We start from the raw sequence: 15,752 nt of genomic DNA, 5'->3' as shown, positions 1-15,752 counted from the left end.
TTAGTGGTGGGGGAGGTGACCTCCATAGGTCCTGCTCTCACCCAGGATGGGGAGGGGATGGTTTAAAAACCTGATTTATTTTTGGTTTCACTCAAGGGTGAAATTCACCTTTTTGAGAAAGGCCAGCAGAAGGTTTGTGCTTAAGTGTGCCTTAGTGCATCATAACCCTTTTGCTGAGTAACTGCAACAGAAATCATTTTAGCTGTTAATATAAGAGTCTGTTTGTGCCCTGCACACATGGATATATTAGATAATTAGGTACAAAAGGCAGATGGAAATATATAAATTTGTGTTGAAGAGAACCACAACATTCTCAAAGTTCTTAGCTTGGTGGGAATGCTGAGAATTGTCAGAGATCTGCATAACTCCTTGTTCCCATGGGGCTCTTGCATCCACCACCACCTTGAATTCAACAAAATGACTTTCTGTCTGTACATCATATGCCACATAAACCAGGATAGAGTATTTTGAATTGAGTACCAGAATATTAAGTGAAGATAGGACAATACATACAATTCCGCCTGAACTCATGGTTCCTTCCCTATATGAATCCATGTAGCTCTTAAATTGTAAATGTAAAATTTCTATAGTGATCTCCATCAAGACTTATACTAAAATTATTTCTTTAGAAGAGAAATACCCCTTGCTTTTCAATGTGCAAATAGAGATCACTGTTTATTCCTTAGGAGGTAACTTTTGTCAAAGTATACAGTGTAGAGAGCCAAGAGGCAAGGGTGGTGTAATGGTCTGAGCACTGGATTAGGACTTGGACTGGGATTCTGGAAGACCAGAGTTAAAAACCATGTTAGGAGTTCAATACAGGCTTTGGCGCATAGGAATTTTGCTTTTTCCTTGGCCTTCATAGGGGAAATTGTATTTTGTCTACGTTATACTGAGAAGGCAATGACAAACCTCTTCTGAACAAAACTTGCCAAGAAAACTCCATGATACGTTGACCTCAGGGTCGCCATAAGTTGGAAACAACATTAAGGCACACAACAACAAACAACAACACTGATTCACTCTGTTACTAATGGAAAATTCCCTTTCGGTGGTGCTTTAAAATATTGGCTCATATACAAGTATGTTATGTTAAAAGTTATTTATTTGTTTATTTAAATTATTGAAATCAACATTTAATTGTAATAATTAGATAATAGTAAAAGTATTTATTCTCTTTTAATAAGTTATTGGTCAAGTTACAGATAGTCCCTTGACATGTCTAGTTGTAACCGACTGCAGGGGGTGGTGTTCATCTCCATTTGTAAGCTGGAGAGCCAGTGTTGTCCGAGGACTACTCCAGTGGTCATGTGGCCAGAATGACTGCGTCAAATGCTGTTACCTTTGCACCAAAGTGGTACTATTTATCTACTTGCATTTGCATACTTTTGAACTGCTAGGTTGGCAGGAGCTGGGATTAGTGATGGGAGCTCACCCTATCATGCAGCACTTGGGCCTTGATCTGCCAACCTTCTGCTCTTCCAATAATCAGAACTGGCATCTTAACCACTAAGCCACTGCATCCCCCCTAGTTAGGTTAGTGAGGGAAAGTGAAATCTTGGTTGATAATCAGTCAGCACCTTTTTGTGAAAGAGTGTTCTCTGCTCTTCCCCACTGGATTATGGGACCTGGGGAGAGAAACAGGAACAATGTTTGGCATTGGATTTGCTAACCAACAAAATTCCCTGACGCCAAAAAAAACCAAGATGTAAGAACAAAAAAACCAAACTAAAGGGTTCTGCCAAAGAAAATTACGTTTCTAAAATATAACTGAATGAAATATAACCCATTTCCAATTAACAAAAAATACTTCTGTAAAGAAATAAGGGATTAAATAAACCCTAGAGCAGAGAAGCCAGTAAAATTTCTAAATGGGTATAGATACCTCACTGAAAAATGAGCAATTGCATCCTCACTATTCATGCCTGTGACAATGGGACTGAAAGAAAATGGTCTCAGGGCCTAGGCAGACTCATGTAGGGATATAGTCTGGACTTGAGCCATATATGGCTTTTTAATTCAAAACCAGCACTTTGAATTGTGCTCAGAAAGAAACTAGCACTCAATTGAGGGTTTGTAGCAGGGGACCTGTATGGTCCTTGTAACCTTCTCCAGTTAATATTTTGGTTGCAGCTCTTTCAACTAGCTATAACTTTCAAACACACTCCCAAGCAAGTCCCATGTAGAGTGTATCATAATATTCCAAACAGAATATAAGTAAGGCTTGTACTACTGTTGCCAGATCTGGCATCTGAAGGAATGTGTGCATTTGGCACACTATTTTTAGAGGTGGGAAAACACTCCTGTTAATCACTGAAACCTGGGCTTCCAAGTTCAGAGCTATGAGCAGTAGTATACCCAAACTGCAAACCTCTGTCTTCAGGAGGAGTATAACCCCCTCCAATAGTGGCTGAATTCCTGTCCCCTGATCTGTCTTTCAGTTGACCAGGAGCACCTCTGTCTTGTCTGGATTAAGTTTCAATTTGTTTTCCCCCATCCATTACTGATGACAGGCACCAATTTAGTACTGAGGTAGCCTCCTTGAAGTGAGTTGGAAAGGAATAGTAGAAGTTGGGTGTTATCAATATATTGGTGGCACTGCACCCCAGAACTATGGATGACATCTCCCAGCAGTTTCACATTTATGTTAAATAGCACGGAGGACAAAATAGAACCCTGAAGGATCCCACAGATCCATGGTCAAGTGGTCAAGCAAGAGTCCATCAGCATTACTTCTCAGATTACTGCTCTAGGAAGAAATGGACCCTCTGTAAAACAGTGCCTTCAAGTCCCATCCTAGCAAGAGGAGGATACCATCCTTGATGTTACTGAAAGCTGCTGAGAGTTGAAGTCAACAGGGGACAGGTACCCCTATCCAGTTTCTGGTATAGGTCATTCACCAAGGTGACCAAAGTTGTCTGAGTCCCATAATCAGGGCTGAAGACAGAATGAAATGGATCAAGATAATCTGCGTTATCCCGGAACATCTGGAATTGAGAGGCCACCAGATACACCAGTACTACAAACGGGGGGAAAAGGCAACTGAATAGACATTTGTGTGAACAGAATGTTGAACTTGATCAGCCCTTCTTCTCCTGCCCCCTTTAGCCAACATGTCTCTTCTTATGTTCATATAGATGTTAGTCTTTAGGACTTTCAGTATAGTCCTTGATATATCAGACCATATCCAGTCTAGAATATAAACCAAAATCATCTGCATTTGGGTTGGTAATTTAGCCTTCACTTCCCCACCCTCCCTTTCTTGCTAAGGGAAAAGATATCCCTAAAAGATTGCTTTACTAAAATTATCAACCAGGAGGAAAGAAAGAAAAAAGAAAGGCTGCCATGTATATTTGAGAATTGGAAGTAATAATGCTGTTGAGGCAGTTGGCATTTCAGAGAATTATTAGTGAGACTTTTAGCTCGAAATCCAACAGCATCTGCCCACAAAGGCAAATATTTGCTATTCAGCAAAAGCTAATATGAGTGGTAAGAAAGCTAGCAAAGGAAGCATGAATGTTGAATGTTGCCTGCAGTAGTGGAAGTAAAGAAACATATGTGTAGTTACATATGATTGGTGAATTGTAAAATATAGACATTGTTGCATTTACAGTTATTTCTTAATATTCTTCCTAGATATTTCAAAAAAGGGAAAGAAAGATCACAGCAATGTTTGCTGAAAAAAGAAAACAAACAAACAAAATTCAATAGAGTAATTATTCACAGGAAATAATGCCTCTGAATATGCACATGCCATGCTCAGTGCAAATATTTAGATTACTCTGTCAGTGCAACTGAAAAATGCTCAGAGCCAAATCCTCTGTTAGTTTCATTAACTTCACAGCATCTATGCCAGTGTGCACCAGATGAAGCTCTGGTCCCTTCATTGATTGAGATGCTCTATCAAGCTGGTTGGATTTGAATACTGAAATATTTGCATGTACTGTAATTCCTAGACAAAGTACAGACCTAGATGGAAATTCTGTATGGTTGTTCATTTTAAACCCTACATGTATAAGAAGAAAAATGTATTGTCTCCTTAAATTGACTAGTAGCAGAAAACCCCTCTAAATTTATTGTGAATTTGTGAGGAGACTACTCCAACTCCATTATGCGAATAACAGCCAGCAACCTCACAATATTTCAGCTAGCCCAAAAGAAAACAGCAAATGCTGTTTCACCCACTGCTAGTCAGTTTCACAGCAATCGAGGCTAATCAAGTCATTTTGGCAACTGAGGCATAAAATCCCACAATTGTCTTCATTGGGAGTAAAACACTGTAACAGTAAAGTAAATAAATGGCACCTTAAGTCAGCCTCTTGAAGTTACCGCCTTACTCTTCCCAATAATGGGACCAACCCTGAGGATAATAAGTCCCCCAGTAGTACACTTAAAATGTCTAGCTGTCTCAACTTAGTGCTGCATTTATTTATTTCTAAAAAGACCTCTGAGTTGAAGTAAGTTCTTGCAGATCAGCAGTTGATAATTTTTATCATTTGTGGATAAAGGGCAATGTAGCAGATTGCATAATTGTTTTGACCTTTGGAAATACTGGTGCAGAATCACAGCCTATTGGACAGAATTATGTGGATGGTAAAGCATTTTATAGGACAATACATTTATATCTACTTTTTTTTACTTTTACCTGGCATCTGATCTTATCAGTTGAATGTCTATATGGTGATAACATGGGAAGAACAAAAGCAAAGGAAAACGTGTAAGCAACAGAATGCAGACAATTTGGTTTCTACAGCAGTTGTGAAAGGTCAGTTTAGCTAAGAAAACTTCTACACTTAGGAGACTTTAGACAGAGTGGCTGAATTGTGATGGAACACAATAAGGATAATGGTTGGGAAAGGTGGATGAAAGAGGCTGAAGCATGGTGATGAAAAACTAGTGGAGCAACCTGGGATTAAAGGATATGATAGGCTTAGTGAAAAATCATATAAGGCCTAGAACTCCAGATATGAATGTGGAAACCTAATAATAGAATCATAGAATCATAGAATTGGAAGAGACTGGGGAAACTGAGCCAGCGTGGCCTAATGGCTTGAGTGTTGGATTATGAATCTAGAGACCAGGGTTTGATTCCCAGCTCAGCCATGAAACCCACAGGGTGACTGTGGGCAAGTCACATGCTCTCAGCCTCAGGGGAAGGCCATAGCAAACCTCTTAACAAATCCTGCCAAGAAAACCCTATGATAGATTTGCCTTGGGGTCACCATAAACTGGAAATGATTTAATGGCACACAAGACAATAAAATTTGATTCAGGTTTGTGTGTATTTGGGGTTGTTTGCATAGGCCAAAAGGTCTGTTTCTCACAGCCTCACATCATCAAGTTCACACAATGCAGGCCATAACTCTGGAAGACCAGATTTGGATCCAGAGAATATTGCCTGATCCTGGGGTAACAAGACTTTGTATGGGCCCCTGAGTTCCTTAAAGGTTTTGGTACTGAGCAGTCCTCCGTTGCTGCATCTGATAAGGAAACGGGGCACCTGGATACATGTGTGCAGCCAGGCAGCCTGTTTCTGCTTCAGACATGACAGTGGGGGGGGGGGGGGGCTTCTCATTACCAGTGATGACATTGCAAGGTAAAAAGCATGTACTATTAGTTTGGCGATGGGTGTGTAAACATCTGCCCATCCCTGTGTCAATCTTTTATTGTAATTACAGTAAGTAAATGCCATTGCAAGTCACAAAATAATATAGGTGTAATATCTAAGCATCAGTTTATAATACCTCAGTTTAAAAGACTGTGCTGTACATCTCTGGCTGCATTCACACTGCAAAAATAATCTATAATCTACAATAAAAAAGTTGACACCACTTTAACTGCCATGCTCAGTGCTATTGGGTTTTGGGAACTGTAGTTTCTTGTGGCTCTAGAGCTCTCTGACAGAAAAGGGTAAACGTTTAACAAAACTACAATTTCCAGAATCTCATAGCATTGAGCCTGACAACTAAAGTGCAGCATCTGTCATTTTTTTGTTTTTGGTTTGTCAAGAATATTTCCCTCATAATTTTACTGATATTGGGGTGTTGGCATTGGGATATGGACGTTTGGTAATAGTTTCCTCATGTCAAGCTCCACCTTAAAAAAAAGGCAGATTATGTATAATGCATGATGGTTTGAGGTATTAGTTCTCCATGGTCTTCATTTTCTTATCCAGTAGAGTCTGTCTAGCTTAAATCCAGTGCTTACTTTCACTTAAGAGGCTATGATAAGAAGGATTTGATGCTGATGCCAAACTCATTTGAATGAATGATGAGTGTGTAGCCTGTATTCTTCTCTGGTAAAAATAGGAACTTCATTTAGGATGGACAAACTCTACTGGATAGGAAAATGAAAAAGCATTAATACAGATGAAGGTACTGCATACATCACCTTAAGAAGATGGACACAAACCCAGCATAGAAAAACATACTTTTTCACACACAGCACTCAGGCTGGGACAGGCTTGCAAATGAATGGCTAAGCTGGAAAGGCTACTTTACTTCAGCCCTCCTTCAGCTGAATCGAGCCCAGTTAGTTTGATAATGTCATTTTTCTCCCAAATTGTCAGTAACTGACTAAAATAATAATGGTTTATCAATTATCCTGATCATATATGAAGATTATGTTTTGCACTGGATGATGCTCCCAAGATATAGGGAGGTACTACATGTCCTGCCCTGCCTGCCACCAATTCCATGGCACATTCTCTCAACCCCACCTATACAAAGCTAGGCCTAACCAATTAACTCCTTTGCCTGTTCAAACTAATTCCACTCACAGACATGGTAACTATTTGAACTTGACTATGATCAAGACAATATGAGCAGTGCTAACACTGAAGAATATTATATCTGTGAAAAACCTGTAATAAAAAACCTGGGAGGCTAGGGAAGGATCTGGGGCAGTGGTTTAGCCCTTAACAAATGTATGGAGGAAGAGTAGGACCTGGGTTCTATCTGAACTCCTTTTGTGCACCTCAACTATCCCAAATCCCTAGACTCCTACCCCCCTCTTTTTATGGGCAAACAAATAAATTGTACAATAACTCAAAATGTCACCCACAGCAACAATTAACAGTAAAACACCCCAGCTCATACTTCCCCACAGAATTACTTGCAATACAGAAAATCAAATCACAATCACGTCAGAAAATCACCCAGAAATTCAAACCATAAATGTTGTTTGCATGGCCCATGCTGAAGATCAAAATGTTGTTTGCATGGCCTATTGCTGAAATTTCCACTCCTGCCTTTAAACAAAAATAAAAAAAATCTCTAGCTCTGTTACAAGTAAAAGTTATGGTAGGCTGGAGGGTGAAAACAATAAGTTAATATTTTTTTTAAAAAAACTTGTCAACACAAATGTTTCTCTTCTTGCTAAAATGGTAAAAGAAAGCTGTGCTTGAGAACATTTGGGTGGCGAATCTAGGCTTATGAAGAGTGAGAGGGCAGTAGCGGTAGATATCAGTCATGGGACTTCCCTTCTGCAATTCTTGGGGCCTGCACTGTTTCCTTGCTAGCGTTTCATCTAAGCTGGGTTCAACTGGCCTGCAAAATCCTTAAAATGTTTTACTGTTACTTAATCACCTGTTGATCTATGAGCAGAGTAGGAACCTTGCAAACAATGAAATGACAAAAAAATAGGCTATTATATAATCATTTTTAGAGGTTTCCATTTTCTTCTCTCACTGCCTGAAATATATAGAATTCTATATCAATTTTATCTGACATATGAAATGTAGTGCTATATATCCTCTAGCCTTTGATATCCCTTCTTTCCTTTTCTACCAGACAACTCACCTCCAAACCTTTGCAATTTTATTACTACCTGCTCATACATTAAATGATTAACTTGGGGACATGAAACAAAATTCACCATTTTATTTCCCATTCAAGAAACAAGGGAATATGAAGATTTAATATAATCTCATCAGTAGTCCAGAAAGCTGGAGAGAAGCCTGAGGGTTCTTTTCTGTTCTCCAATAGCTCTTAGCTACAGAGAAAACAAGATTTTTTTTTTTATGATGATGATGATTAAACATATTTTATTAAAACTTTCCCTGACATTTTTCATTCTTTGCTTCTTTCACCTATTACCTCCCCCCCCCCCAATTTTTCCCTTTCTATTTTCCTTTGAGGTTTCTCTGTTCCTCTTACTTTTGTTGCAAATGACATTTGCTATGCTATTTTTTCCCTTCCTTTGCTGCCTTCATTTCTCCCATCTGGAGCTGATCTTCTAGGTCAGAAAGGAAATATGGAACATATGCTTGGATGCCATTGTTCATTATAAAGTGAAACATGAACAAAATACCATTCAATGTGCTTTTCTACAATGACTTTAACCAGGTACATCATGAAGGCTCATTTAGGAACACACACACATTCAAGAATCTACCTTTTATAACTAAATTTCAGAATCAGAAATACTATGGTTCAAAGTAAAACCATGTGAACCTTTTACTTACACACATCTAAAGATTCATCTGAATCATCTGGACAGTCAGGTTCTCCATCACAGATCCAATTTTGAGAGACACAGGTCACAAGATCATGGCACAGAAACTCATCTACATCACACAAATGTTCTGAAAACAAAACAAAAAGTATGAATAATGAAATCATTAATGGATAAAGGATAATGAAAATGAAAGTGTGTCAATCAAATGAAATGTGACCTTAAATACATGTTGGTAAACATGAAAATAACCATTTTGTATGCATGAAATCTAAAACACTGTAAAGTTATAGGGAACAGTAGAGTAACTCTTCCAATTATAATACTGTTTATGTGTTAAAATCATGCATACAATTATTTTTTTAAGTATGATTCTAGGTTCACCATCACATACATCAAAAACCATACATGTATAATGAAAAAGGACTTCATATTCCATAGCTTATGGAACCATCCCAGAAATATATCACATTGTTTTACACTGAGCTTAATCCTGTCAACATTTGCTTGCAGTGGTCTCCAGGGTTTCTGCAGGAATTTTTCCAGTCCTGCCTGGAAATACCCAGAATTTAATGTGGGACCTTCTGCATGCAAAATAAGGCCCGAGACAGAGGGGGGGAGCACCATCCTTGGGTCAATTTTAGGGTTCCGGAGCATGCAGCATCCGCATGCTCCAGAACCCTAACATGTATGGACGATGCCATCTTTATTTGGTGCCATCCATATGTGGCACATGTGCACAACACAAGCATGGCACCATATCCACACCTCCGGGCTCTGCATTTCCATCGTGGATGTGTCACAGTGTGCCAATGGCACACTGATGACGTCATCCCCACACACCAAAAATAACCTATTTTTTCTGGGTGCTTTTTGGTCCAGAGGGACACCACACAGTTTGGCTGCTGCTGCGTCCCTCTGGAGGAAAACTGGGTGCCTCCAATCTGTCCCTGTGGGGCAGTCTGGAGAGCCCCTTAGTACACTGTACTTTTTCTAGCCTTATTTTGTCTATCTCTCTGTCTGAAGCCAACATGACCTGGTGACAGTTGCATAGAGAGAGCTGCAATTATTTAGTGAATACAGAACACAATTCTTCCACCGAAAAGTAGTAGGGCATATCAATAGGATTCCAGATAAGTTGATGGATGCAAGAAAATCACCCCAGCTTTACCTATAATTACTAGAAGGATGTGGGTGAAAATTGCCTTAAGGCAAGTGTGTTATGGAAACTTGATAGTAAGAATTTAAATCCTTAACTACTTCATTCCCAACACGTCTCTTCAGTTTTCCAGCTGTCTCCTGTTTTAACTCTGGCAACCCTCTGAATCCCGGAAGAGTTTGTTTCCCTCAGTATGGTGAAGCAGTACTCCCATCAATTGCAATTTGACTAGTGGCAACATGTGAATCAGCATGATATATTGGTTTAAGTATTGAACTAGGACTCCAGGAGAACAGTATTTCAATAATCAGGGCACAAAATGAGAGCCAGTGTGGTGCAATGGTTTGTTGGACTAGGACTCAGTGATACCAGTGTTCAAATTGTTGGTCAGCCATGGACAAGTCACACTTCATCAGCCTTAGAGGAAAGCAATGGTAAACCTCCTCTAGATAAATATTGCCAAGGAAACACTAGGGTAGTATTGCCATGGTCACCTAAAAGCACATAAAAACAACCTGGGCAAGAATTTCCTTGAAGATTGCCTTGTGAACTTTTATACTGGACCAGAGCGATAAATAAAGAGAGTATTGGGTAAAAACATTTTTTTAAAAAAAAGAAAACCACTAAACAACTTGATAAAACATATCAGGATCCTTGTGTCCAAATATGAAAGAACACAGAGATCCTGTGCCTTTAGGAGTACCGCAGAAGTGGGAATTTCAGAAGGTGTAGCTTGTAATGTAAACTATAGTTGCTGGATTCCCTCCTCTATATAGAAGTGTGTGTGTGTGTGTGTGTGTGTGTGTGTGTGTGTGTTTCCTGTAGCATCCTAATCAGGATTGGACTGGTGACAGTTATATACAGAATTGGTGTAATCAGGGCAAAATATGCCTCTAGTGTGCTTGTTAAAGCACTATCAAAGCCTTAAAGAAAATCCTTATTTTTCCACTATGCTAGGGATAGTCATGTATTATTCCCGCAGGAGCAGCTTGTTATAAGCACCTTATTTATTTTATTTTGTACACAGATATGCTATTTTCAAGGTCAGGTTATGAAAGCACTGATGGTGGCATATTCAAATGAGTGCACATCTACCTCCAAAGCAGATCAACGGTTTGTATGCTTTCGAATACCTAGTGTGCTATTTTCTTGGCTCAACCGAAGAGCTAAGTAATGTTTTGCATGGAGACACACACAATAAAACAACATATACTGCTGAGCAGTAGAAGCAAATGTTGTCTTGCCTTTGTAACAAAACCAAACTGCTTGTTAATTAAAATGGAGGATTATGGATCCCATGGAGAAGGTTTGGTTTAAAGTAGTCCAAAGATTCTGTTTTATTGTACCATTGCTAAAGTGTACACCTGAAATGAAACAGCAGGTAAATGTGTAACCCCAAATGTAATATTTACTGAATAAATGTTGCTTTGTGTGCCTGGAGCCTCCATAAAAGCAACATGCAACCTGCAGTGATATGCTATATTACATCTGAAGAATCTTAATAGTAGTAGAGTATTTCTGTTTACAAGTTCTTAGATAGGAACATAGGATAAAAATCAGTGCTTGGGAGTAACATGTTACAAATTAGATCTACTATGCAACAAGTAATGCTTGTACAGCACTCCCTTTGTGGAACAGCTACACTAGTTACCAGTTCGGTTCCGGTCAGAATTCAAGGTGCTGGTTTTGACCTTTAAAGTCCTAAACAGCTTGGGTCCAGACTATCTAAAGGACCATATCTTCCTATACAAACCAGCCTGAGTGCTAAGGTCAGCAGGAGAGGGTTTTCTCTCAGTCCCACTACCTTCACAAGTGCGGTTGGTGAGGACTCGGGAGAGAACCTTCACGGTGGCTGCTCCCAGACTGTGGAACTCCTTGCCACCGGAGATCAGGTTGGCCCCCTCCCTGCTCTCTTTCTGCTGGCAGCTAAAGACATTTTTATTCAGGCAGGCATTTGCTGGGTAGATTTTATTGGAGTAAAGTGTGTGCTGTTTTAATGTTTCTTTATCGTTACTGTTTTAAATGATGCTGTTTTTATTTAAGTTTTAATGTTAGTAGTATTTAATTTATTTTTTAACTTTTCTAATCAATGCTTTAGCTTTGTCTTTGTAATATATTGTAACCTGCCTTGAATCCCATTGTGGGAGAAAGGTGGGATATAAATCCTGGAAATAAAAATGCATACATACATACATATAATGCAACCACTAGATAGTTTTTGGGTGGGGGCACCAGAGATGTATCTAAATTACATTTGAAAAAATTATAAGAGCAAAGTCACTTCATGAATATAATGAATATAACCTTATTTGTTTTCAATTGTGATTTTAAAGAGCATTCTTAAGGCATTTAATGGGATTTTCCCCTAAGTTTTTCCCATTCTGTTATGTAATATAGGAACAAAAAAATTGAAGATTGTGAAGGGGACATAAACAGGATTCTTGGGGTTGGAAAACCTCAGCAAGGGGAATTCTCCTCAAACTTCTTCTTTTGGTTCCCCACAATTTTTAAATAGACTCAATGAATGAATCCTGCTTCCCCGGCCCAGAGTTACCACTTTTCTGCCTCCCCTAACTTGACATGGATATGTGGCCTGGAGGAGAATTGGGGCAGCTGAGGATGATTGCTGGCTATGTTATGATAAATGGTACATAATGAGAATGTAATTCTCTGGGATCTTTTGAAGGTCCTGGGAGGTCCCAAAGGATGCCAGCATCATTGTGTACCATCTAATGGAACACACTTGGTGACAATCCTTGGCTGCCCCTCTGCCCCAGCTAGAATAATGTAGCTTTACATGGAAATTAGCACTGGGAAAAGTTTCTATTGGGGTGAAGAAAAGAAGGGAGTTGATGGGGGGTGTAAACTGATATAGGTCCTTTCAACTAACACAGTTAGCATTACAATTTCACTTTGACTGTCATGGCAGCATGCTGGGGAATCTTGGGATATGTAGTTTGGTGAGATCACTAGAGCTGTCTGGTTGCAAATTCTAAATGCACCACCCCAAACTGCAAATCCAAGAATTCCACAGGATGGACTCAAGGCTCTTAAAGTCGCACCATTGTGCCATAACTATATAGTATGAAAGGGCCCAGGGAATCCCTCTGGGTACCAAGTTTCCTGTCCCTGGGGTACATTCACTGGCAGTGTGTCTCCAAGGCCCCAGGCAGAACATATTCTCTGTCCAAACTGGGGATGCTTGGGCATATATCTGGGACCTTTGGCATGCAAAGCATATTCTTCAATCCTAAACTGCATACTAAAACAACAGCAGCAACAGTTTCTTCTTTTCTTCATATAAATTCAATGGCAAAGGACAGTTCACCTCATTCAGAGGTCTGATCAGTTTAATGCAAAAAATCTCAAAGTTATGACTTGTTTATTGTACTCTGTGACTGAAACATAGAAGCAAAGCTGTAGTGTATATTCTGGTATCTTGTACTTTCCCAGCACTCAAAGTGCAGTAATTTTCTCATGAAATAATATTTTCCTATGTAGTTAGTATATCTGGACTAGAGATGTGTGGAATCTAATTCCACAGGTGTCATGGTCATTTATATAATATTGCTAGTGACCATTGTTACTGGCTAGGATCACATCTCCTTCTAGTTTCCAATTTCGTTTGTAGAAAAGGGAGAAAGAATTTAAAAACAAAACATCACAACAACAAAAACACATGAAGCAAAGCTAAACACAGAGCACATGGCACCCAGTATCTGTTGAATAACCTAACATTAAACACATACACAATCTTAGTTGTTAGCTGGTGAGCTCATCCTGGTAGCTTAACCTGTATCTCTATAACATAACCTGCATTTTCTCTTCTCATTAGATATTTCAGATTGGTAGAGAAACTATGGTTACTCTTGAAGAACTATGAGCAAATTTAGTTATCTCTCCATGAATTGAAATCTTGCTATATGCTTATTGATATATTAAACACACATGCATGCACACGTACACACACTCTCTCACACACACACCAGCCTAGCAGTCTGATCCTATGTGCACTTTTACTCAGTATTCAATGAGAGTTTTCTAAAAGTAATAAATAGCTCATAGAACTGGTCTCTGTTGCCATATAAGATGGGGATTAAATACTCCAAGTTTTAAGTATGAGGAAAGGGGGATGTAGTTAGAAAAAAATGCTTTAGAAAGCGTTAGAAAGAAACATCACTTATTCTTCTGAGAAAGCTAAGAATAAGGGTAGCTGAAGGACACACATGCCTATGAACTATTAAGGTAGAGACCTTTCTTCTCTGCTACATTTCATTATGGTTCATACTTTTATCATTTCTTAAATAAAATACCTTCTTTCCTCCTTGATTTCAACTGTCAGTCAAAATACATCACAACCAGACTAATGCCTGTAATAATGAACAGAAACGCATGACAGCAACCTATGAATAGCAACATAAATGTCTAAGTAAATGGAAGAATCAGCCAAGAAATATATGAAACTAGAGAACTATCTTATCACCTATTTCAAGGATAATGAGAGCCAGGCACAGAAAAAGGAAACACACACATATATACTTTTCTTATGTGAGGCAAAAGTAAAGACAGCACAGATTTCTCTCATTCCCCCCAAAATAATGTTATATTTTTATAAAAGAGTTTACTGAATACAGTCTTTGTGCTATTAAAATAATTTCAAATGGCTGAATCCAGCTTCAAACTAGTATCCCTCCCAAAAGCCTTTATGAATCATTGTGTGTTTTGCTATAATTGTTATGTGCCATTATAGGGTTACATTGGCAAGATTTATTCAGAGGACATTTGACATCCAGAGGCTGAGAGGGTATAACTTGTTCTGTGTCGCCCAATGGGTTACCATGGCTGAAAGAAGATTCAAACTCTGGTCTCCCATAGTCCTAGTCCAACACCTATAATGGCTCTCATTTTGTGCACCCCTTATTTTAAAAAAAGCGGTTGTAAACAGTTGGCTACACAGGGTAAGGAGAGAACACATATCTTTCCTTGTGCTCTGGATCCTGGTTTATTTCACCTTTTACATTAATCTGTGTTCTTTCCTTTCTTATTCTCCCAGAGTTAAAGCACACTGTTTTATGTAGTCTCTGGAGATTTTCAGATGGGCAAAAGTAAGGGGAGCATAGCGGGATGCTCCTGTCAGTTTTGTGCAACTGCGTGGAGATTATCAGACAATGCTGTGTGATGTCACGATAATTCTGTCATTATCTCGTGAATAAATAATAGTTTTCCAGATACTTTTCATTCATGAGAAACTCCTGTAAATGAAACGTGGCTGGAAAACTCCTCTTTATTCATGGGATAATGATGGGATTACCTCAATGTAATGCTACGTCATCTGATAATCTCTACATAATTGCTCAAAATTGACAGGAGTATCCCACTATGCTCCCATCACTTTTGCCCATCTGAAAATCTCTTTTGTCATATACACTGGTGCTGGCAGGCTCAGTGCTTACCTATAGGATCTATAGACTTGTGTTCCATTAGCTAGGCCATCACTTTCAAGAAGATGTTGTTAATGGATTTGCAAGATGGTGCTCAGGTGGAAAGATTTGATCTAGATTTCCTTCTTTCTATGTGGATATTATATGATCAAAAGATGAAGTTCACATAAATGTGATACAAACTATCAAATTTGCAGCCATTTTTAGCAGGATTCTTAAAAATCATAGACATGCTGACTGAAGCTACACTCATACACCTACATCTGTAAAAGCCATCACTACATTTAAAGGGTGCAGGAAAGGATTTATATATATTCTGAGTCAGCAGATGCAATTTACATCTGACTGGTGTTCTACCAATAAACAGTTTGGCGTTCAGGTGGCAAAGATCCTGGGTACTGACCCAATCTATGTGGATGGAATATTCCCACAAACTCTCCAGTGAGAGAGCATGTTATAATGGAGTAGCAGATTGCCCACTGTGCTTTGTGCATATGCATTGCGCACACATGTAAAATATTGCAGTGCAGGTTAGCAAAAGGAACAGTCATAATTTTAGTCATTATAATTTTGCCTGTATAAGTAGGTATCAAAGGCAAAAGTATTACAATTTTTATTCTGTATTTTGTATTTTGTCATTGCAATTTTTACCTGTACCCCACTTTGATCATTGCAGAAAAGCGGTTTATAAATAAAAC

The 15,752-nt window shown here is 38.9% G+C and overlaps 1 protein-coding gene across 6 annotated transcripts in view; it reads right to left on the bottom strand.

Annotated features, from left to right (window-relative positions):
• The window catches only part of LRP1B (LDL receptor related protein 1B), a 1,051,820-nt gene that overhangs the window by 770,512 nt on the left and 265,556 nt on the right, over positions 1-15,752 (bottom strand). For 5 of the 6 annotated variants that reach the window (XM_042437575.1, XM_042437584.1, XM_042437621.1 and 2 more), the window contains exon 2: positions 8,465-8,584. The exons of the other annotated variant lie outside the window; for it this stretch is intronic. In XM_042437575.1, the coding sequence (XP_042293509.1) occupies positions 8,465-8,584 (120 nt within the window). The remainder of the gene's footprint in view (positions 1-8,464; positions 8,585-15,752) is intronic. 6 annotated transcript variants of the gene reach the window in all.

Source organism: Sceloporus undulatus, chromosome 1 (assembly GCF_019175285.1).
Source record: "Sceloporus undulatus isolate JIND9_A2432 ecotype Alabama chromosome 1, SceUnd_v1.1, whole genome shotgun sequence".
Classification (NCBI taxonomy): domain Eukaryota; kingdom Metazoa; phylum Chordata; class Lepidosauria; order Squamata; family Phrynosomatidae; genus Sceloporus; species Sceloporus undulatus.
This window is presented reverse-complemented; position numbering and strand designations above follow the sequence as displayed.